The following is a 20,779-nucleotide window of genomic DNA, read 5'->3' as shown; positions in this document are numbered from 1 at the left end:
GTAGCAGTTGTCATCAGGGTGGCCGTTCTCACGTTTAGGTTCATTACGGAGCAGCCTCCCACGAAGAGCCAATCGTGACAGCTAACGTTAGGCAGTGACGCAGTACAAACGTCACTGTTGTTGACAGCGGAAAGCCTGCATTAACTTCGTGCTGAGCGGCCGCGGACGCAGATCTCCCTGGTTGTCCCTGGGCCCCCACCGCCCTCGGGCCTCAAACAGGGTTGGGCACTGTAGTCCACACGGCATGCGGGCCCCTGCACCAGGCCTCTTTGCTTTGCTCGATCTTGGAAAGGCCCTGACATCACAGAGAGCAGAGCATCCACGTGCAGCCAGGCTGTGTGCCGGGGGAGCCCTTTTAGTGCCTGGCTGGCTCCGGGCTCCAGCTCACTCTGTCTTCTGACATGTCCTGAGGACAGTATGTTTAGGGGTCTGTGCCACTGGTCTCTTCTTTGTGGAGTTCGGGTCCCTCCAGAATTTGGTCACTACTTGTTCTCCCTGGGTCTGGGTGGACACCTATGCTGGGCGGAGAATCTCTACCCTCGGACCCCAGCATGCAGATTTCTTCTGCACTACAGACGCTCCTGCCGTCTAATTCGGTGGAGCAGCATCATTGACGGGCCTCTCTCTCCCTTTCAGTGGCTTAATGAGGAGAAGACCATCCAGAGGCTGGTGGCGCTGATCCACCCCAGTCAGGATGAAGATGTGAGTATGGCTCCCGCCTTGCGCAGAGCCCCTCTCTCAGGGCTGCTAGAAAACACCCTCTGCTGCCGTCTGAGCGCAGGAGTTACGTTCTTTCCTTCCTTCAATCAAGCACGGACTTCTAGACTATCTCTTTTCACTAAACAAAAGTAATACATATGTATTATAAAAAAGTTTGACCAGACTTGTATTAGTTATCTCATCTCTGGCCGAGTAACAAATTACCCCAAAACTTAGTTGCTTATAAGAACAAGTATTTTTTATCTCCGTTTCTGAGTCAGGGACCTGGACATGGCTTAGCGGGTCCTCTGCCCAGGGTCTCTTGCAAGACTGTGGTCATCTCAGGGCTCAGCTGCGGGAGGCCCTGCCTCCAGGGTCACCAGCGACTCAGCAGGACTTCATTCCTTGAGGGCTGTGGACCTGGCCATAGGGCACCTCACAGCGTGCTGCTGGCTTCCCTTGGAGGGAGCAAGACGGAAGCCATTCTTCTGCAGACTCCTTTTAGAAGGGGCATTCTGCACGGTGGCTGTACCCCGCTCTCTAGAAGTGAGTGGCTGAGGAGGTGGGGTTTACGAGGGCGTAAGGCCTCTGAAAGGGAGGCCCCCCACCAGTGTGGGAGCATGCAGTGTGGTAGGGGGCTTCCTCGTGGTCCCCTGTCTGCTCCCTGCAGTGATCATTGTTGAGAGTTTGGGGTATATTTTTTCTCTTCATGACACAAGTGAACAGATATGCTGGCCCTGAGCAGTTGGAGAACAGTGGTGCAGGCCGTTTCTGAGCCTTTGCTGTGGCCTGGCCACACTGTTCTCTCTTCCTCTCCGCCCACGGGGCCATCAGACAGCTGGGTGAGGGTGCCTGTCGTCCGTGCAGAGGGGGGCGGGCGCCCCTCCGCCAGCGTGAGCGCCGCAGGCTGACCAGCCTGTTCCCTGGCCCAGACGCAGGCTTGAGGCCCCGGGGACCACCTGGCTGCTTTCTTCTCTCCCTAAAACAGTCGTGCGAGCACTTCCTTTAGGCCAGAGTTCGCACAGTGCGCACGTCAGGGCTGCGTGTTCTGGCGCTCCCAGCAAGGTGCCAGGGGCTGAGTTTCTCTCTTGCGGGTCTGTCTGCTCCGCTACCCCTCCAGGTTGTTGCCAGTGCGCTGATTCCGCGTTTTCACGAGTGAGGGGCTGCTGGTTCCCTAGAAGAGTGAGGCCTCGGTGTCTCTTAGCGCCACCTCTGTTTCCGTTAGCTCAAGGACTCACCCTGAGTCTCCAGCCACAGTGGAACACTTCGTATTTTAAGTGTTAATTTAGAATACAATGGGAGCAACATGGTCACATATGCAGCATTTCTCAAAATGGTTCAAGGGATAGAGCAATGTCTGTGTGGTGTATCTTACCCTCGAGAGCCCTGTTTGGACTCTTCAGGTTCGTTCAGTACAGCTACAAGGTCTGACCAGATTGCATCCTGACATCAGAAAGGCCAGCCAGGTGTCTCTGAAATGGACTTGTTCAGAGAGTCCAGTGTGTGCTTCCAAGAACTGAGCAGTGGGACGGCTCCGCCGGCCTCTCTCCTCAGCCCTAGGGCAGTGCTGCGTCTCCTTTTTCTTCTAGCGACAGTCCAACGCCTCTCAGACTCTCTGCGACATCATCAGGCTGGGCAGAGAGCAGGGCACTCAGCTGCAGGAGGCCCCGGAGCCAGACCCCCTCCTCACAGCGCTGGAGTCGTGAGTGCCGGCTGCAGTGCGGGTGCCTGGCTGGGCGGGGGGGTCTTTCTGAGCATGAGGGGGCCTGCACACCCCGCCCTGAGCACAGCCGGGCACTGCAGGTCCTCGGATTCTGGTGAGCTGGCTGTGAAGCACCCCATCTAGCTAACGTGATGAGTCTGGTTCTCATGGGAGGAGGGGTCTCCAGGGGACTCTAGGCAGGTGTAGCGGCTCCAGGCCAGCAGGGGCAGGAGCATCGTGAGAACCCTGGGTGCCTGGCCTGAAGCCCAAGCACAGCCCCTTGAGTTTTAGGGTGTTGCTCCTTCATGGAGAGGAGAGGTGGTCCTTTGGACATTTGCCTGTGCGTCTGCCGCAGCAGCAGTGACCTCTGTGTGCATCTGACAGGCAGGAGTGTGTGGAGCAGCTTCTGAAGAACATGTTTGATGGAGACCAGACCGAGAGCTGTCTCGTTAGTGGGACTCAGGTGTTACTTACCTTGTTGGAGACAAGGCGGGCTGGGTGAGTGTCTCCATGAGAGCTTGAATATGACGAGTGGTCTGGGTGCGGGGGGTTTAACTGATCGTTAAAAGATGAGTAGACACTCCTTAGTCATCAGTCATTTTCCCGCCTCAGCCTGAAGGCACTCAATGTCCCCAGCTCACAAAGTGTTTATAGATGTATCTGTGGCATAGGTATGGACAGTGGGTTTCCCTATAGACGGTCCCAGTGTGTGGATGTGGTGTGGGCTATGTGTGAGTGGTGTTTATACGTACACGCCCACGTGCCGGGCTGTGGGGTGCGAAGGGTGTGTGTGTGTGTGTGTGTGTGGGTGTGGGTGTGGGTGTGGGTGTGGGTGTGGGTGTGTGTGTCTGAGTCTGATCTGCTCTGTCCTGTCACACACTGTGGTGGTGGCCTGTCTCCCAGGGTGGCTGTTTCTCTTATTTCTTCTGGAAGGGACTTCACTGAAGCCCCCAGCACTGATAAAATGTACTTTAAAAATTAAAAAACAAAAAACAACCAATAGGAGCACCTGGGTGGCTCAATCAGTTAAGTGTCCAACTCTTGATCTCAAGTTAGATTCTTGATCTTGGGGTCTTGATCTCAGGGTTGTGAGATCAAGCCCCATATGGGCTCCACACCGGGCATGAAGCCTACTTAAAAAGTAGGAACAATAACAAGGGGCACTTGGGGGGCTCAGTTGGTTACAGGTCCGACTTCAGCTCAGGTCATGATCTCATGGTTTGTGATTTCAGGCCCCACCTTGGGCTCTGTGCTGACAGCTCAGAACCTAGATCCTGCTTCAGATTCTGTGTCTCCCCCTCTGTCCCTGCCCCTCCCCTGCTCGTGCTCTGTCTCTCAAAAATAAACATTTAAAAAATTAAAAAATAGGGGCGCCTGGGTGGCTCAGTCAGTTAAGCCTCCGACTTTGGCTCAGGTCAGATCTCACATTCGTGGGTTCGAGCCCCGCGTCAGGCTCTATGCTGACAGCTAGCTCAGAGCCTGGAGCCTGCTTCCAGTTCTGTGTCTCCTCTCTCTGCCCTTCCCCCTCTCATGCTGTCTCTCTCTGTATCAAAAATAAATAAAGCATTAAAAAATAAATAAATAAATAAAATTTAAAAATTAAAAAATAATAACAACAAGCAAAGAATAAGAAAATGACAGGAAATTGAGTTAATCTTGGTATGAGATTATTAGCAGTTTTTCTCGTGTTTCCTCTGGGATCTAATACATACCTGTTAGTTATTGCCTAAAAATAGAATTATGACATTATCATTGTCTTCTCTAGTTAGACAACCAGGATATTGTTTTTTTTAATGTTTATTTTGTTTTGAGAGAGCGCGCGAGAAAGCACATGCATTGTGTAAGGAGGGGCAGAGAGAGAGGGAGACCGAGAATCCCAGGCAGGCCCCGCAGTGTCACTGTAGAGCCTGATGTGGGGATCGATGCCACCAACTGTGAGATCAGGACCTGAGCCCAAGTCAGACGCTTAACTGACTGAGTCACCAGGTGCCTAAGGATATTTTTTTTTCCCCATCTTTGTGAATCCTGGAAACCTGGGCCTTTTCTGTAGGTTGTGGGGTTGCTTCCCAAGGCCTCTCCCAGCCTTCCCTGCAATAAAGGGACAGTATGAAAATGAGACATAAAAACAGAGATGAGCCAGCTGATTCTCTTTTTTTAAATTCTTGTTTTGTATTTAAGATGTTTTTCTATAACGGTCACGTATTACTTTTATAATTGGAAAAAGCATTTAAATAAAGATCTCAGAGAAATTAGTTTGAAAAAGCTGGAGGACAATGTGTAGTCTCAACCAAGGAGTAGGAACAATGGAGAATATGTCCAAAACCGGAAGCAGGGGGCAGAAGTGGTCCTGGTGCGTCAGGTGTCGCCAGCCCAGCGGGGGCGGAGGGGGGCGGTCCTTGGCCATCACCTGGGAACGTTTTCTAAAGGCCACTGGTGCCTTTCTCTTCTTTCTGTACCAGTCACCAAGCCACTCCTGCCCAGCGGGTGGAGACGTTAGGGGCAAGGTGTGACAGGACAGGGGCATATGTCCCTGTCTCCATCTGCTGTCCTCCTCCACAGGACAGAGGGCTTGGTGGACTCCTTCTCTCAGGGACTGGAAGGGCTGTGTGCCGTCAGCAGCAGTGTGCTGCACGGCATTGAGCCGCGACTGAAGGACTTCCATCAGCTTCTGCTCAGCCCGCCAAAGGTGAGTGACCCTCACCTGACAGCTGTTAGGTCCCTGTGCAGGCGTTGTGGGCAGGATGATTTGCAAGCAGAGGACCAGGCCCCCCGACCTGAGAGCCAGCAGAGGCATTGCAGACGCATATTTCCGTATGCTCACCTGCTGAACGTCTCTTCTCTGAGGTGAAGCCTGGGGTTGGGGGACATTCTGCAGCCCCCCAGATGACTCTTGCATTCTGGAACAAGGGTCATCTGAGAGCCCAAGTTTACTGTAGGTCTGGCTTCCAAGTCAGGGGCACCTAGCCAGGGGCCAGGGAGGGTCCCGGGGGAGGCCTCTGCTCAGCTCAACAGCTCCGGGCAGCACTTGGATCACACGGAGAAGGGCTCAGTCACTTGATGGCCACCAAGCTCACCATAGAGCCCCTCTCCTCAGGGCAGGGCCCCTTTCCCTTTCTTTGGTGCTTCGTAGCCCCCACCATGATCTGCTGCACTATGAAGGGAAGGGTTCTGGAACGTTTCATTAATGAAACATTATGCAACGTGTGTGGGGTCAAAAACCAGCCAGGGTCAGATGGAGCTTTACCCATCTCCTCTGAGAGTGATCATGGGGTATCTGTTACCTTGGTGTCCTCACACCGTGTCCCCCAGAGAGCTGGCCCTATGTTGGACACGTCTCATGACCTGAGGTGCAGATCTCTTTGCTTAGTTTGCTGGGACCTGAGAGCCCTGGGCTTCTGGGGACAGTAGACTACCATTGTTTACTGTTCTATGAGGCCCTGAAGGGAGGTGGTGGGGTTCCTAACTCTGCTGACCCCTTACTTCCTCTGGCAAGGCAACGCTGGCTTACGGAGCCCCACACACACATCGCAAGCCTCCCCAGGCTGAGCCACCTCACGGAGCAGTGGCCTGGCCCTCTGAGCAGTTAGCACCAGAGCTAAGAAGTCAGTAGTAGCCATGCATGCTGGCTGCAAGGCTCTGACTGGGTGGGGCTCCTGTGTTTGTAGAAAAAAGCGATCCTGACCACCATTGGCGTGCTGGAGGAGCCCCTGGGGAACGCCCGTCTGCACGGCGCCCGCCTCATGGCTGCACTGCTGCACACGAACACGCCCAGCATCAACCAGGAGCTCTGCCGGCTCAACACCATGGGCTTGCTGCTGGTGAGTGGGCGTGCCTGCCAGCCCAGTGTGGTGCTCTGCGCGGCTTGCACAGTCTGCGGGGGGGGGTGGGCCGACAGGGCAGGTGCACCAGGTGGGGGCCCGTCCGGGGCACGCAGCCAGACCTCAGCATCCGGACGAGGTTCTGCCCGGAACAGGCATAGTCTGTGCGGAGAAACCGTTTCCTAGAGCCGTCCCAGGGTTGACCGCACAGGTTGCTGGTGAAGCACACTGAGTGACCGTGGGACAGGCCTTGGTGTAGGTTCAGAGAACTGCCCCAAAAGCAGAGGGCAGGTTTCTAAACCACTGTGAGGGAATGGGATAATACGATCCATCTCCTTCCTGTTTTCTGCCCAAGACAGAACTTTTATTATAGCTCTCCAACATAAAACGTCCTGAAAGAGCAGCTCCTGGTCCCTCAGTAGAAGGCTACCCTAGCAGCTCTTGCCCAGGCCAGTGGGGAATGGTCCTGTCTTCAGCAGATGCCCCTCGTGCCCGTGGGAGAGAGGCAGGCGGGCAGGGACGGAGAGCAGCGCTGGCTGTGGGCAGCAGGCTCCACCTCGGAAGGCAGGCGCTGACCCGGAGGGCGTCACCCTCCTCGTGCACCGTGAGCACGTGGGGCCTCAGTCTCCCGTCTTCCGTTCTGCCTTGCCGTGGGGCCTCTACTCCCAGAGAGCTGAAATCTTTTCTAATATAAATCCTTATCCCAGTTGGTTAAGCCTCAGACTTTGGCTCAGGTCATGATCTCGCAGTTCGTGGGTTTGACCCTGGAGCTGCTTCAGATTCTGTGTCTCCCTCTCTCTCTCTCTCTGCCCCTCCCCTGCTCATGCTCTGTCTCTGTGTGTGTGTCTCTCTCTGTCTCTCTCAAAAATAAACAAACATTAAAAAAATTCTTATCCCTGAAGTACCTACTGTATCTGTTTCTTACAGGGTTTGGAAGTCAGCTGGGCACTGCTGTACCTGAAATCCCAGATAGAGATCAGGGTTCATTTTTGAAAGACCTCCTTTCCTTTTTCTTTCTTCAAAAAAAACCTCTCACACCTCCCTTTTTTGCTTTTATTTTATTGTAAGATATATATAACATGTTGTATCATTTTTATAATTTGTAAGTGTATAGTTCAGTATCATTAAGTACATCCCCAATGTTGTATAACCATTGCCACTATCTGTTCCTGGAGCTTTCTCGTCTTCTCAAACAGAAACTCTGATCAGTAAGCAGTTTGTCCCCCCAGCCCAGGCACCACCATGTACCTTCTGTCTCTTTGAGTCTGACTTGTAGGAATCAGACATAAGTGGAACCACACAGTGTTTGCCCTTTTGTGTCTGGCTTAGTTCACTCAGCACCATGTTCTCAGGGTTCATCCATGTGGTGGCGCGTGGCAGGATTTCCTTCATTTTTAAAGCTGAATAAGATTCCATTGTGTGGAGGGACCACATTTTGTTTATCCAGAGTCATCTCTTGATAAGACACTTGGGTTACTTCCAGTCTGGGGCTATTTTGAACGTGCTGCTGTGAGCACGGGTATGCGCGTGTCTCTGGAGTGCGTACCAACTAGTGGGACTGGTGGGTCGTACAGCAATTCTCTGCATCTGTTTGAGGAGCCGGCAGTTTTCGGTAGTAGCTGCTCCATTTTCCCAGCCGTGTCCTCACTGATGCGGCAGGCATGCGGTGTCAGCCTCCTTGCCAGTGCCTCCCCACTGGCCTACAGGACCAGAGAGCCACAGGCAGACTGCTGTCCCCACCCTGGTCCGGGGGCGGAAGCAGCTGTCCTCTAGGCTTGAGCACATGTAGCTGAGGTTTGGGCCACTGTGTTCCCTTGGGGAGTGTCCGCCTCTTGATTTCATGTCCCCTCCTGAGTAGAGTCCCTGGATGTTTGAGAATTTAACATACTTCCAGTAACTCATGAGTCAAGACAAAATCGTAAAGGAAGAATAATGAACACATACATAGCAAAATGTGTACCGTGTACTTAAAGTGGATGCCACCAAAAAAGAACACCTTGGGGGGGTGGGTGGGAATAAAAGTTAATGAGTTAAGCTTCTAACTTAAGGACAAAATGATAGACGCAGCACAGGGTGTGTTCAGATGAGAGCCGGAGAGTCGCACAGTGGAGGCAGGTGGCTCTTTGTCACATCCCTGACGGAGATCCCATCAGCCCCTGCCTGGCCAGCCCCATGGTCGGGGAACAGCGTGTGGAGATGGTTCGCTACCACGACAGTGATCCCCTCACCTCTGTGGTCCCGCTGCCAGGAGCAAACTCAGCCAAGGACTTTCCTCTGTCCTCTGTTTATCCAGGACCTGTTTTTTAAGTACACCTGGAATAACTTCCTGCATTTCCAAGTGGAACTCTGCATAGCCGCTATTCTCTCCCACGCCGCCCGCGAGGACAGGGCAGAAGCCAGTGGGCTGGAAAGCAGGGTGGAGCTTCTTCCCGAGAACGGGGACCCAGAGGCCCCCCAGTCTGCTGCCAGCCGCCCTGAGAACACAATGGTGACCCACGTAAGTCCAGCCAGCATCCTGTGTGTTGCTGTGGGCCCTTCCTGTCACTGCGAGCTGAGCCCCACTCACTGGAGAGCAGCACTCACATGGGCCGCCTGTGGCTGCCCCCTAAGCCTCCCGTGACGTGGGTGTGCTGCCTTCGCTCCACCATGGGGCAGAGTCCCGAGTCGTGAAGAAAATGTCCCTGTTTGCCAGGGAGCCGAGGGCAGGCCCCTCGTGGGCTGCGCTCACCAGAGCATCTGCATGCGGCCCCAGGGTCTGCTCCTTCGGCCAGTCCCCTGCACCCGGACGTGAGGAGGCTGTGGAGGAAAGTGCGCAGGAAAGAGAATGTGTGGGAGTCTCATGAGAAAACTTTCTGGGGCTGTGGACCTTGTGAAAGGAAAGTCTTCCCTTTTCTCTCGGCACTTCTCTGCTGGCCCGGGAGCGCCCCTCTGGGCCTGCTCACAGCTCTTCCCGGGGTCCGTGTCTGCATCTCCCTCACCCTCACGGCCAACGCTGTGCCCGGCAGTGAGTGACGTTAGCAAGTGTTTGCTGAGGAGAGAGGAAACAAGTGTGCGGGTGGGTGCCATGAGGAGGTGGCTACAGACACCCCTCCCTGAGTCAGGGAGCCCACTGGTACATGCATCTGGGGAGGCCAGGAACCGGGGAGGGGGTGGCGGCTCTGACCCTCAGGCTGGCTGTGAGGCTCAGACAGGAGGGACTGAAGTGTCTGACCAGAGAGGCCTGGAGGCCTGAGTTGGACAGCAGCCCATGGGCTACACAGCAGGGGGGCAGGTGTCTCCACACCAGTGAGGGACCGTCACCCCAGTGAGAGGCCCTGTGTGGAGTAGGGTGTGAGGTGGGTCCCAGAACAAATGCACAGGCATAGGAAACAGCGTCCAGGCCCAGAGGCCAGAGGTGGCACTCGGGTCCAACCCTTGCTTCTGCTTCTGGACAGAAAAAGTGGGAGGTGGCCAAGGGGAAGGAGCCGAGTTGGGTGGCCCTCTGGGCAGCACCTGCCCTGCTATTTGGACTGCAGGGAGGCACAGGGGGCTTTGTGCTGATGTGCCTGCTTGCTGCCCGCCTAACCCACATGGTCCAGGGGTGGGTGGAGGGCAGCGTGCAGCCCTGCAGACCCTGACTGGGCCCACTGGTCCCCCTAGCTGTTCCAGAAGTGCTGCCTGGTCCAGCGGATCCTGGAGGCCTGGGAAGCCAACGATCATGCACAGTAAGGACCCTTGGGAGCTGCAGAGGGTGCCCGAGGGCCTGGTGCTGGGCTCTGGGGAGATGCCTGGAAGTGCTGGCCAGGGAGGCTCGGGCCTGGGGTGACCAGGAGAGATGGGCAGAGCCACTCGGTTCTCTCGCACCCCGCCCGTCTTGTGAGCAGAGACCCCAGCCTTCCACTCACCTGCGTTCTCAGTCCTCCCGTCTCCCCGTCCCCACTGCCACCTGCTTCTGCAGTGTGTCGGGGCTACTTCCTGCTCTCCCTCCGGCCCCACGTGGCCTCTCATGAGCTGAGCAGCTGGGATCTTTTTGAAACACACAGATGGTCAACCACCCAGACCCCCCGCTGCCCTCACCCTGTCACTCGGTCCTGCCCAACTGCTGCTTCTGGGGGCTCTGAACTCAGCCGCTTCACGGCTCACCTCCTGCTGTTACTGACCCCCCCCCCCCCACGTGGTGTCCTCTGCACAATACAGACGATGAGTAGGAGGGAGTCAGCTGTCCTTCCCTGGGCCCAGCCCACGTGATCCCACTGCAGCCCGTGTGCAGCCTCCTCCTGTCCATTTTGTGCGCCTGTGCACACGAGTGTCTGTTGTGGGGGGGGACTCGCTCCTGTCGGTGAGGGCCCATGACACCACATTGGCTGGGACTCACGGCAGGCTACACGCAGGGCCTGTCCCTCCGTGCTCCCTCCTGACCCCTTCCTGCGCCAGGCTGGGCTCACTGACTCAGGAGCCCGCCTTTGCTTCCTTGCCTGGGCACCATCAGGCTTTTAGGACCGAGAACATGGTAGAAAGCAACTTTGTCCCCTCTGAGCATTTAACCCCTTCCTAGCACAAGGTGCTTTAAAGACTGATCCTTGTGTTGGCTCATGCGTGTGACAGACGAGAGGTTGAACGTGAAGCTGCGTGTGCTTGGCAGCGTTGGTTGGGGGGAGGTGGACAGAAGGCAGGCCTCAGGGTGTGTAGAGCTCGGCGAGGGAGGCAGTGTACAGACCTGGGGAGCCGGGCTGCCCGCCTGGAGCAGCCTCTACCCAGCTCTGGATCCCCAGGGAGGGGGATCCCTGCCCCCCCCCCCCCCCCCCCCCCCGCTGGTCAGCTCCGTGGCAGGAACACACTGTTAACTGTGGTCTCTGAATATCTTCTGCCCCGCCCCCCCTCCCCGGGTGTTCTTTTGGGTCAGCCGGCTCTGGGTGGAGCTGGCAGGGGACCTCTGGGACACCACAGGCCAGAGGTGTCTGCGTGTGGGCCGAGAGCCTCCGCATCGGATCAGCCCTGCAGGGTGGACAGAGGCCCACCAGCCCCTACTAGTGTGGAGGTCCCATGGCTGCCTCAGTTTCTGGTCTCGGCAGCAGGGATGGGAGCAGCGTCTGCTTTATTAGCCCACCCTGTGATGATTGGAGGTACTCTCCAAATGGAAGTGTCCTGCAGGGCGATTCACGGGGTGGGGTGAGACCAGGGCCCTGATGGACACACAGTGAAGGGGAACCTAGTGGTCCCCCTGATGCTGCCCTTCACTTTCAGGGCAGCGGGTGGCATGAGGAGAGGCAACATGGGCCACCTTACCCGGATCGCCAACGCAGTGGTGCAGAATCTGGAGAGGGGCCCCATGCAGAGCCACATCAGTGAAGTCATCCGAGGTGAGCACTTCCTGCCTTCGTTGGGCTCCTGGCAGCAGGAGGCCCGTTCTGGGTCTGCCCCTGCCCCTGCCCTCAGTCCCATCTCCTGCCTCTGCCCCCTGCCCCCTGTCTCTGCCCCCTGTCTCTGCTTCCTGCTCCCTGTCTCTGCCCTCTGCCCACTGCTTCTGCCCCATCTCTGCCTCCTGCCCCCTTTCTCTGCCCCCTGCCTCCTGTGTCTGCCCTCTGCCCCCTGTCTTTGCCCTCTGCCCACTGCTTCTGCCCCATCTCTGTCCCCTGCCCCCTGTCTCTGCCCTCTACCCTGTCTCTGCCCCCTGCCCTCTGCCTCTATCCCCAGCTCTCTGCCCCCTGCCCTCTGCCTCCTGCTCCCTGCCTCTGCCTTCTGCCCCTGGCCTCTGCCTCCTGCCCTCGGCCTCTGCCCTCTGCCCCCTGCCTCTGCTCCCTGGCTCCTGCCCTTGGCTCCCTCAGCAGGTGGTGACTCCACTGACACAGGACAGTTTGCTTGCTTTCCCACATGGGATTTTCTCTCAGGGTGGACCTGGTTCCCAGGTGTCACTCCTGTTGAACAGACCTCTCTGCCTCCTTGTGTGTGTGACAGGTGCCTACACTCAGCAGCTCAGGTGTCACAAGTTTTGCTGCTCAGGGACCACCCGAGTCTTGCCTAAACACTTCCCTCCTGCTCCACTGTCCAGCTTGTCTCTGTACTTAGGCAGCTTTGTGGACCTTTCTAGCACAAGTCTGGGGAGCCAGGGGAGGCGGCCTCTGTTCTTGAAGAACAGGTTTTGGGGCCTGAGCCAAGGCAGCCCCTCCTCTGGCCCCTCCTCCCCTCTGCCCTCAGCCTGAAACATTCGCCATCCTGCGCTTCCTCCTACCTTGAACTCCAGGGCCATGCAGGGCCACCCTCCCGACCTGGGGCCCCACCACCCACGCCCTCTTGCATCCTGGCCATGGTCTGCAGCTTCTGGTCACCAGGCTTCATGAGCTAAGCCGGGAGGGCCCAAGGGGATCTTGCTTCAGACAGGAAGGCGGGCAACTCAGAAGGGCCTGCGTGACTCCTGGGGAGGACGATGCCCAGACCAGCCTGAACAGGGTGCTGAGAGGCACCAGGAGGTCAGGGCTGGCCACGTGGATGGAGTGCATGAATCAGGACAGGATCCCCCAAAGGCCCTGGGGGCAGTGTTCACACCAGCTTCACGACCAGGATGGTCTTCCTCAGCCCCACGTAGGATGCTTGTGTGCGGCGAATGGTGTTTGCACAAAAGAGTGAGCTCCGTCCGGCGGGATCCCCCCGGGCGCCATGGTTCCGGAGCACAGAGAGGTGCTGGGCTTCCTCCCCCGTCGAGTGGTCAGGTCAGCTGTGCGGCAGGTGTGGGCCCGGCAGGTTTAGACAGGTGGCCCTGCCACACTAGCTGCCTGGTCGTCCCTTCAAGGAGTCTCTGCTCTGGTCCCCGTGGCACAGCGCGGGGGGCGAGTCCAGGAAGCTCTGGGTGGCCCTCCAGGATGGAAGCAGGGGGCGTACTTGGTTGGTGGCCTGCAGGCCCAGGTCAGGCCTGCTGGTCTATTAGCACCCATGACAAGGGTGTGCGGACCTAGGGAGGCTCCCCAGGAAGGGTGCAATTTGATGTGTGAGGGGTGAGCGAGCAGTTTTCTGCTGTGGTCTTCACCGACTCGACCATGACTCTCTCTGAGGCTCTGACCTTTCCAGGAAACAGGCCCCTACAGGCCTGTGGGCTGCACTGAGGGGGCCAGGGGGATGGGCAGAGAGGGAGGTGGAGCTGCATCCACTAGGCGTATCCAGGAGCTCCTGAGGTCGGCTTGTGCAGCAAGTAAGCTCAGGGCTCTGACGCCTGCCGAGCTCGGGCCCTTCCCTGTGAGCGCCCTCCAGTTCCTGCGGGGCCCCTGGCCGCCGAGGCCCCCTTCCCTTCCGGCGGCCCTCAGGTGTCCCCTCCGGACCCTCCCTGCCTGACCACAGTGGTGCTGCGCCAGGGCTCAGCAGCGGCGCTCCCTTGCAGGGCTCCCTGCAGACTGCCGTGGGCGCTGGGAGAACTTTGTGGAGGAGACCCTGGCAGAGACCAATCGCAGGAACGCCGTGGACCTGGTGAGGGGCTCGGCCGTTCCCATGGCATGGCGTCCGCAGTGCTGCAGCCATGCCTTCCTGTCTGTCTGGTGGTGCGTGCGTGTGTGTGTGTGTCCACACAGCCCTGAATGTGTGCAGTGGTCTCTGGCTCCGTGTCCTGAACACCGACCTGCCCTGCCTCAGGCCCCGGTGGCCCCCTAAAGCCTCAGCAGAGCCAGTCTTGGCCCCTTGACCCTTCCCTGTACCCTCAGGAGCCCTAGTGTGTTCTTGAGGGCTCCTGATGCCCGAGGCTCGGTGTGCCCTACACTGAGGGGAGGGGCGAGGGGGCAGCAGCCCCCGGGGGCTCACGTCCACCCACTCTGGCTGTTTCAGGTAAGCACCCACCACCTTCACCCCTCGAGTGAGGATGAGGACATGGAGGGCGTTTTCCCTAATGAGCTGTCCCTGCAGCAGGTGCGTGTGGCCGCTCTGCACAACCTCAGGCAGCCCTTCCCGCTCTCAGCAGCGTTCAGCTCCAGGGCATTGCCAGGCTGCCGTGGGAAACAGCCCAGGGCCGTGTGCTTGTCCCCACGCACCAGGCTCGAGCAGGGGAGGGGCCAGATGTGCAGCGCCCTCGCCCCTTAATGAGGGGGGAACCCCCAGAGCCACATCGATAAGAACCCTTGGGGACCTGGTGGATGACCTTTAAAGTAAATGAGGCTCTTTAGACGCGACCCTGCGTGCATGTCATCCTGAATTAGGGTTGGGAGGACCCTGAGAAGCAGCAGCAAACTTTCCGGGGAGCAGCCTTGGTCTGAGGCCGTCTCGTGCCCCCTCCCTGCCAGGCTTTCTCCGAGTACCAGGTCCAGCAGATGACAGCCACCTTCGTGGATCAGTTTGGCTTCAATGACGAGGAGTTTGCAGACCAGGATGACAGTGTCAAGTGAGCTCCCACGATGCTCTTGGGCCCCTAAGCCATGTCCACCCCACCCAGGATCCTGCCACCTGGGTGCCTCCCTTGCAGGCCACAGCCCGAGTTGGAGTCTTCATCATCTCTCACCACCTTGCCCCTTGTTCCTCTTGGAAAGGAGCTGGGTTCTGCCCCGTGTGACCAGGTTCCAGGCCTGTGGGAGGGGCTGGGCTGCAACACCCTCGGGGGAGGTAGGTTGTCACTGTGCCGACCAGGGACTGAGGGGCCTGGATGGAAAACAAATGTGAGGAGGGAGGCAGGATGAAGAGCTGCCACCTTCGTCCGAGGCCCCCATTTGCTGATACCCAAGGGGACAGGGGGACGTCCCTGGGACGTCAGGGTGCGGACGGCTGCAGGACAAGTCCCAGGCGGCCACGTGCTGAGCGTGTCCCTTGTTGCTGCAGTGCTCCCTTCGACAGGATCGCTGAGATCAACTTCAGCATCGATGCTGATGAGGACAGTGTGAGTCCCCAGTTCCATGCTCATTGGAAGTGGATGGGGGAGACTGGTGGGTGGGCAGCAGGGGCACACGGGGCCACTTGTGGAGCCCAGCCCTCCATCCCGGGAGCCCCGTCTGGCTCAGCCCCTCTGGGAGCCGCATGCCACTATGTGGGTGCTGTTGCCTGCAGCCCAGTGCAGCTCTGTTTGAGGCCTGCTGCAGTGACCACATCCAGCCCTTTGACGATGACGAGGAGGATGACATCTGGGAAGACAAGGAGACGCACTGCACTGCCCGGGTGACGGCTAGAGCCAGGTGTGAGGCCCGCCTGTCCTCCCCCGGCCTTCTGAGGCAGAGAGGCCCCAGAATGCCATGTGTGCACTCCCAGCCCCGTGCCAGCCACGATGCTCTGGGTGCCCAGGAGGAGACACTCCAGGGCGTCCCGTGTTGGTGCTGGCTGGTGGCTTCTCTGACCAGGTGTCTTTCCCCAGGTTCGGGGGCCCTCACACCTCAGAGAGCTGCTCAAAGAATGGCCTGGAGCGTGGAGGCCAGGACAGGAAGGAGGGCTTGGAGGCAGACAAGGCTGTGGCTCGGGCAGGTGCCCCTCTGGCCTCTTCCCAGAAGGAAGGTCCTCGCTCCGAGGGTGGCTCAGAAGGTAGATGCTGGGGACACAGGGTTCAGGCTGGGCAGGGGACTTGGACAGGGACACGGACCCTGGTCTGTGCATGGAGGGGTGCTGCCGTGGGCCTGCTGTTTGCAGACTCTGTGCACAAGCTCACAGGGGACACTCCGGAAGACAGCAGTGTTCCCACACCCGCTGGCTGTGCCGATGCAGGATTGGTGGCAGATGCTTTGGCCCAGATCTTGACTGCCCCCTATGCCCCGTTGGGGTCACTCCACCACATTGCCACGGCTGGTGACCGGCTGGTGTCCACTGGTCCCATTGGGGAAGGCATGCCCCGCAGCACTTCCTGGGGGCGCCTCCGGGGTCTGAGGGCAGGTGGGGCTCACCTGTGGGTCAGGGCTGCCTGGACGGCTGTGTCTCCCACCCCCCGCAGGAGGCACCTCGTGGGCGGTATTTGATGAGACCGTGAACTCACCAGTGCCGGTTCCAGGAGTGGCAGTGGATGTGGGTTCCGGCGTGTGGGCATCCAGCACCCCCAGCCCCTCAGCTTTGGAGGAAAAAGGCTGGGCCAAGTTCACCGACTTCCAGCCTTTCTGCTGGTGAGGTGGGGCGGGCCAGGAGGTCAGTCCATCTGCCCTTGGGGGTGGCATCTCCCCGGCTGGGGCTCAGCCTTGCCTTCCACAGCTCCGAGTCGGGGCCCAGGTGCAGCTCCCCGGTGGACACGGGCCACAGCGGTGCCCAGGATAGCCTGAATCAGGGCCCGGAGAGGACCCGTGAGTAGGAGGGGCTCCGAACACAAGCAGTGGGAGGATGTGGCCACGACCCCGCTGTGTCTCCCTGTCCCCCTAGTGTACTGGGGTTTTCACGTCTCCCGGAGGCCCCAGGCATGGGGCAGGGAGCCCTGGGGTGTGGGTATCACTGGCCAGCACCTGTGTCTGCTGCCAGGATCTCTGGCGGACAGTGAGGGCCTTTGCAACACAGGCCAGTCTCCCCAGGCCTTGCTTTCTCTGTGCAGGTCATGTGAGTGCACTGTGCCACCTCAAGTGGGCATCCTGGGGCCTGTTCAGGGTCAAGGACCCTCATCAGACAGGCTTGGAAGCCCCGCAGGGTATCAGAGCCACACGGAGAGGGAGTTGGAAGTCACAGGGCTGAGTGGGGGCCCTCCTTGCCTGGGGGAGGACATCCCTTTGTACAGTTCCTGTAAATCTACAGATGCACGCGTGGGCTCGAGGCTGTGCCCTGCGGCTCCTCCATCCTCAACTCCCTGCCCTGTAGTAGGCCCGGCTTCCCCATGTGCCTGGAACGCGTGTGTCACCAGGAAGGTCCCCCCAGTGGTCTCTGACAACACTGAGGATGAGCAGAAGATGGCCGGTGCCACGGAGGCTGTCAGCATGGGTCCCAGCCGGGAGGCCCCCCTGCCACCCGCATCAGTCCCCAGGTGTGCAGGGTCCCTAGGTCCCCAGCACTCTGCTCACCTACTGCCTCGTTGGCCCCGTGACCCTGAGGATGCTGATTCTTGGGGGGTAGGGATGCCTGTTCATTTAAGTGGACGTCAGGGGCCAGGGGTGCCCTTTTCATTGAAATGAGAGCACAGGGGCTGAATGTCCCACCCTGGGGGCTTGGAGATGGAGCTGCCCCAGATGGTGGGGAGGGGCCCTGGCCTCAAAGACAGCAGGAAGGAGGGTATCTGAAGATGTCACTGGGTCACATGAATTCTCACTGGGGTCATCCTCCCTGCAAGCTCCCCACCACACATCCCTCCTTCACCCACAGGAAGCTCCAGGCCTTTGGGATCCGTCATTGGACAGACAGACTCCTGATTGGGCCTGGAGGGGGTGGAGCGGGCTGCATGAGGAGCTATGAAAATAGGGAACTGGGGGCCAGTGGGCACTTGAGAGAGAAAGTGGTGGTGGAGCCTAAGTTTACAGGGGCAAAGGGGGCAGTTCCCCAGCAGGAGGGGACAAGGACCAGATGTGTCACAGTGGGAGCAGCTGTGGGCTCTCCTTTGCCCTCCCCACAGCCTGCTGCCTCAGCCCTGGTGGCCCTGCAGTTTTGAGGGTCAGTCCATCTCATTGGTGGGGGTCCAGCTCTGACTCACAGCATGCTGGTTCTCGGGATCCCAGACAACCTGGCCTATCCCTCGGGGGGCACAGCAGGGAGCCAGCAAGGCCCCAGGCCCCTGAATGGTGGTCCTTGGGTTAAAGGCACACTTGGTTCTTGAATGGGTTTAATTCAAAGTGCAGAATCACTGCAGGTCTCAAAGCTTTCTCCTCTTTTCCTAACACCCCTGCCTAAAAACCAGCTTTGCTCTGAAAAGCAAGTAATGCTCTGAAAGCAAGTGGGCCCTTTGTGGAGCTGCCTGTATGGTCCCAGCCAGCCTGCGGATGAACCCCCCAGGCTGTGCCCCCCAAGACTGAGACCAGGTCACCAGGCTTTAATGTATAGGGTCTAGTTCCTATGCTGCCCATGGCTCCCTCACCCTCGCTGGCTCCCAGGGGGACTTGTTCGGTTGGAGCTGACCTCACACGTAATGGAAGCAAGCACTGGGCAGGTGTGGGCTGAAGGAGGGGGGGCTCGCTCTCTTCCTGGGCTGCAGCAAGAAGGGCCCAGAAGACCAGAGCCCAGCACTGGGGTTAGGGGTCCTGAGGCCACTCTTCTCAACCTTTCCAGTTACAAGAGGGAGCGTTTCTGGGCACGTGGCCCGTGGGCTGAGAAGTGGGCTGGTGTGATGTTCTGATCATCTGGGCGTGATGGTTAGTGAGGGTTGCTGGGAGCGCCTGAGGGGAGCTGTCTGGAGAGAGACCAGCTCAGGGCAAGCACTGCCTGGAAGGTCTGAGGCGTCGGTGGACAGGCAGGGGGTCTCTGGTGGTTTTGAAACCTGGTGGGGGTGGCAGGCAGAGCCACACTGGAACCCAGAGCCCAGGTAACTGGAGCCTGTGTCTGCCGTACAGGGCTGAGTGCACCGCCAGCACGCTGCCAGACCCCACCTCCCCTGCGCCTGCAGAAGCAACCTTCACCCCGGCAGCAGCTGTCCCCCCGGAGGCTGCTGTGGCGGCCACCACGGCGCTGAGCAAAGCCAATCCCACCCCGGCCGCCCTGGCAGTTGCTCCCGTGTTGAGTGTGGCAGTCCCAGCAGGGCCCGTAGCGGCCATAACCACTGCAGCCCCATCCGCGTGCACAACAGCCATCCCGGGGACAGCGACGAGAGACAGGTGAGCCGGTCAGCCTAGGGGAGGGGGGCCAGGTGGGACCCTTGGGCCTGAGGGCTCCAACTCCCATCCATCCTCCTGCAGGAAGATGGATGCCCCCCCGTCCGCAGGAGCGGCCTCCAACGGCCCCGTGTGATGCTGCAGCTGCCTGGCCGTGGCGCACCCTTAATCGAGAAAACTACCTGGTGATGCAATTTGTCTTTTTTAATTTAATTTAATTTAATTTTAAAATAAATGCTGCATTGGTAAAGCTGGCAGTTGGAACGAGTTGGACTGCCCAGCTTGTGTCTCTCCTGCCTGACCCTGCGGTGGCCTCGAGTCCAGCTCGGCGCACAGCAATAAGGCCTCGGATGTGCGCTCTCCCGGCGGGAGCCAGGGGCCAGAGCCCCGAGACACCGGGAGCACGGAGGGCCACGATGGGCACGGACGTCATAGGCTCTAAGCCTCAGTTTTTACGGATTTTTTTTTTTTTTTAAACAAACGCAGGAAAGAGCCACGTGTTTGCACTTTTGTGTCCAGCCACAGCGAAGGGTCTCCCTGGCTCTGGGGACAAATGTGGGTCTGGAGCTGGACTGGCCAGATAGGGTCTTAGCTGCCCGGTGGCCCTAGGAGGCGGCCTTGAGCCAGGCTGCAAAATTTGACTGCCTTAAAATAAGACCCTCGCGGCCTGGTGGGCAGTTGGGACACCTGGCACGGGCTGGCCATGGGCATGCAGGATAGGGACGCAGCGGGTGCAGAGACTGGCTTCGGCGGTGCTAGGTGGGGTGGGGGTCTGCCCGTCGGGGAGGGCGGGGCCAGGCCATGCTGTCCTGGAGGGGTCTGCAGGATTATTTTGTGTTGAGTCCATTTTTAATGTTCTGATCATCTGACAGGGCACCCAAGACCCCAACTCCCAATAAAAGTTGTGTTATTCTTACTGACAAACCCGTGTGTTGTTGAGCTGCATGCCCTGGTGCCCCAGCCTGGCTGGCAGCAGGGGTGTCCCCACTGCCCCTGCCCCCCCCCCCCCCCCGTGTCGGCAGCAGGGAGTCAGAACTGATGCAAGTTCAGAGCTTTTCTCCTGTAAAACAGGTTCTGCCCAGAGCTGACCCAGCGGCCACCCTGTCCTCACCGGTTGGGCAGTGGGGGCAGACAGCAGGTCACTCAGGGCCAGGGTGTGGGTCTGTCTACTCAGTAGTGCCTCCAGCCCTCCTGAGCAGCCCTGGTCCTGCACTGACATCACCCTGTGGCCCCTGCTTTGGTGACTTCTGACCTTCTCTCTCGGGACAGCCTCCATGTGAGATCAGGCAGGCAAAGGACCCTAGACGTGGGTCTCCTGGGCATTGGGAACCTCAGTCCAACAGCTGTCCACCACGTGGCCCAGAGAGAACCTGGGGGGGCTCTCCTCACAACTCACCTGATGACACAAGTGGGTCCTTCCTGTGCCTGTGTCCCCACCTGCCAGGTCCTACCTCCCACCTGCCAGGTCCCCCCCCCCCCGCAGCTGGGAATCTGACAGCCACCCGCCCAGACCACTATGGGACGTTCTTGGCCTACATGACACCCACACCCCACCTGATGCACCTGGTATAGGTAGGGCTCTGGTCCTGGTAGGATTCACATTTGTGTGGGGAAGGATGGGACTGATCACACTGGCACCCATCACACCCTGGGCAGAGGCCAGAGTGCAGGGCGGGGGTGGGGCAGATATCTGGGGCAAACTTCCCCGAGCCGTCCCGCCCCCCCCCCCCTTTCCTCAGCATCTCCCTCTCAGAGTCCCTCCCCTCCACTCTCATCTGACTGGGATGCCAGCAAGTCTCAACCGCCCGTCCTCCAGCCACTCTGGCTCCGCCTGCCCTCTGGACAGCCTCATGGGGGCCACACAATGGCCACCGCCACCTCCCCTTAGTGACCTACTGCCCTCCTCACGTCATGCCTCCAGATGG

At 58.8% G+C, this 20,779-nt stretch overlaps 1 protein-coding gene across 6 annotated transcripts in view; it reads left to right on the top strand.

Annotated features, from left to right (window-relative positions):
- The window catches only part of PPP6R2 (protein phosphatase 6 regulatory subunit 2), a 63,942-nt gene extending 44,164 nt beyond the window's left edge, over nucleotides 1-19,778 (top strand). For 2 of the 6 annotated variants that reach the window (XM_029953239.1, XM_029953244.1), the window contains 19 exons: nucleotides 637-702; nucleotides 2,289-2,401; nucleotides 2,786-2,899; nucleotides 4,961-5,087; nucleotides 6,067-6,219; nucleotides 8,513-8,716; nucleotides 9,859-9,923; nucleotides 11,443-11,558; nucleotides 13,568-13,653; nucleotides 14,005-14,085; nucleotides 14,457-14,554; nucleotides 14,986-15,043; nucleotides 15,211-15,335; nucleotides 15,512-15,675; nucleotides 16,079-16,244; nucleotides 16,330-16,418; nucleotides 16,858-17,083; nucleotides 18,597-18,857; nucleotides 18,939-19,778. In XM_029953239.1, the coding sequence (XP_029809099.1) occupies nucleotides 637-702; nucleotides 2,289-2,401; nucleotides 2,786-2,899; nucleotides 4,961-5,087; nucleotides 6,067-6,219; nucleotides 8,513-8,716; nucleotides 9,859-9,923; nucleotides 11,443-11,558; nucleotides 13,568-13,653; nucleotides 14,005-14,085; nucleotides 14,457-14,554; nucleotides 14,986-15,043; nucleotides 15,211-15,335; nucleotides 15,512-15,675; nucleotides 16,079-16,244; nucleotides 16,330-16,418; nucleotides 16,858-17,083; nucleotides 18,597-18,857; nucleotides 18,939-18,990 (2,364 nt within the window). In that variant the 3' untranslated portion in view covers nucleotides 18,991-19,778. The remainder of the gene's footprint in view (nucleotides 1-636; nucleotides 703-2,288; nucleotides 2,402-2,785; nucleotides 2,900-4,960; nucleotides 5,088-6,066; nucleotides 6,220-8,512; nucleotides 8,717-9,858; nucleotides 9,924-11,442; nucleotides 11,559-13,567; nucleotides 13,654-14,004; nucleotides 14,086-14,456; nucleotides 14,555-14,985; nucleotides 15,044-15,210; nucleotides 15,336-15,511; nucleotides 15,676-16,078; nucleotides 16,245-16,329; nucleotides 16,419-16,857; nucleotides 17,084-18,596; nucleotides 18,858-18,938) is intronic. The other 4 variants (XM_029953241.1, XM_029953240.1, XM_029953242.1 and 1 more) reach the window with 4 other exon arrangements.
- Nucleotides 19,779-20,779: the final 1,001 nt, after the last annotated feature.

The sequence above is a fragment of the Suricata suricatta genome, chromosome 10 (assembly GCF_006229205.1).
Source record: "Suricata suricatta isolate VVHF042 chromosome 10, meerkat_22Aug2017_6uvM2_HiC, whole genome shotgun sequence".
NCBI lineage: Eukaryota > Metazoa > Chordata > Mammalia > Carnivora > Herpestidae > Suricata > Suricata suricatta.
This window is presented reverse-complemented; position numbering and strand designations above follow the sequence as displayed.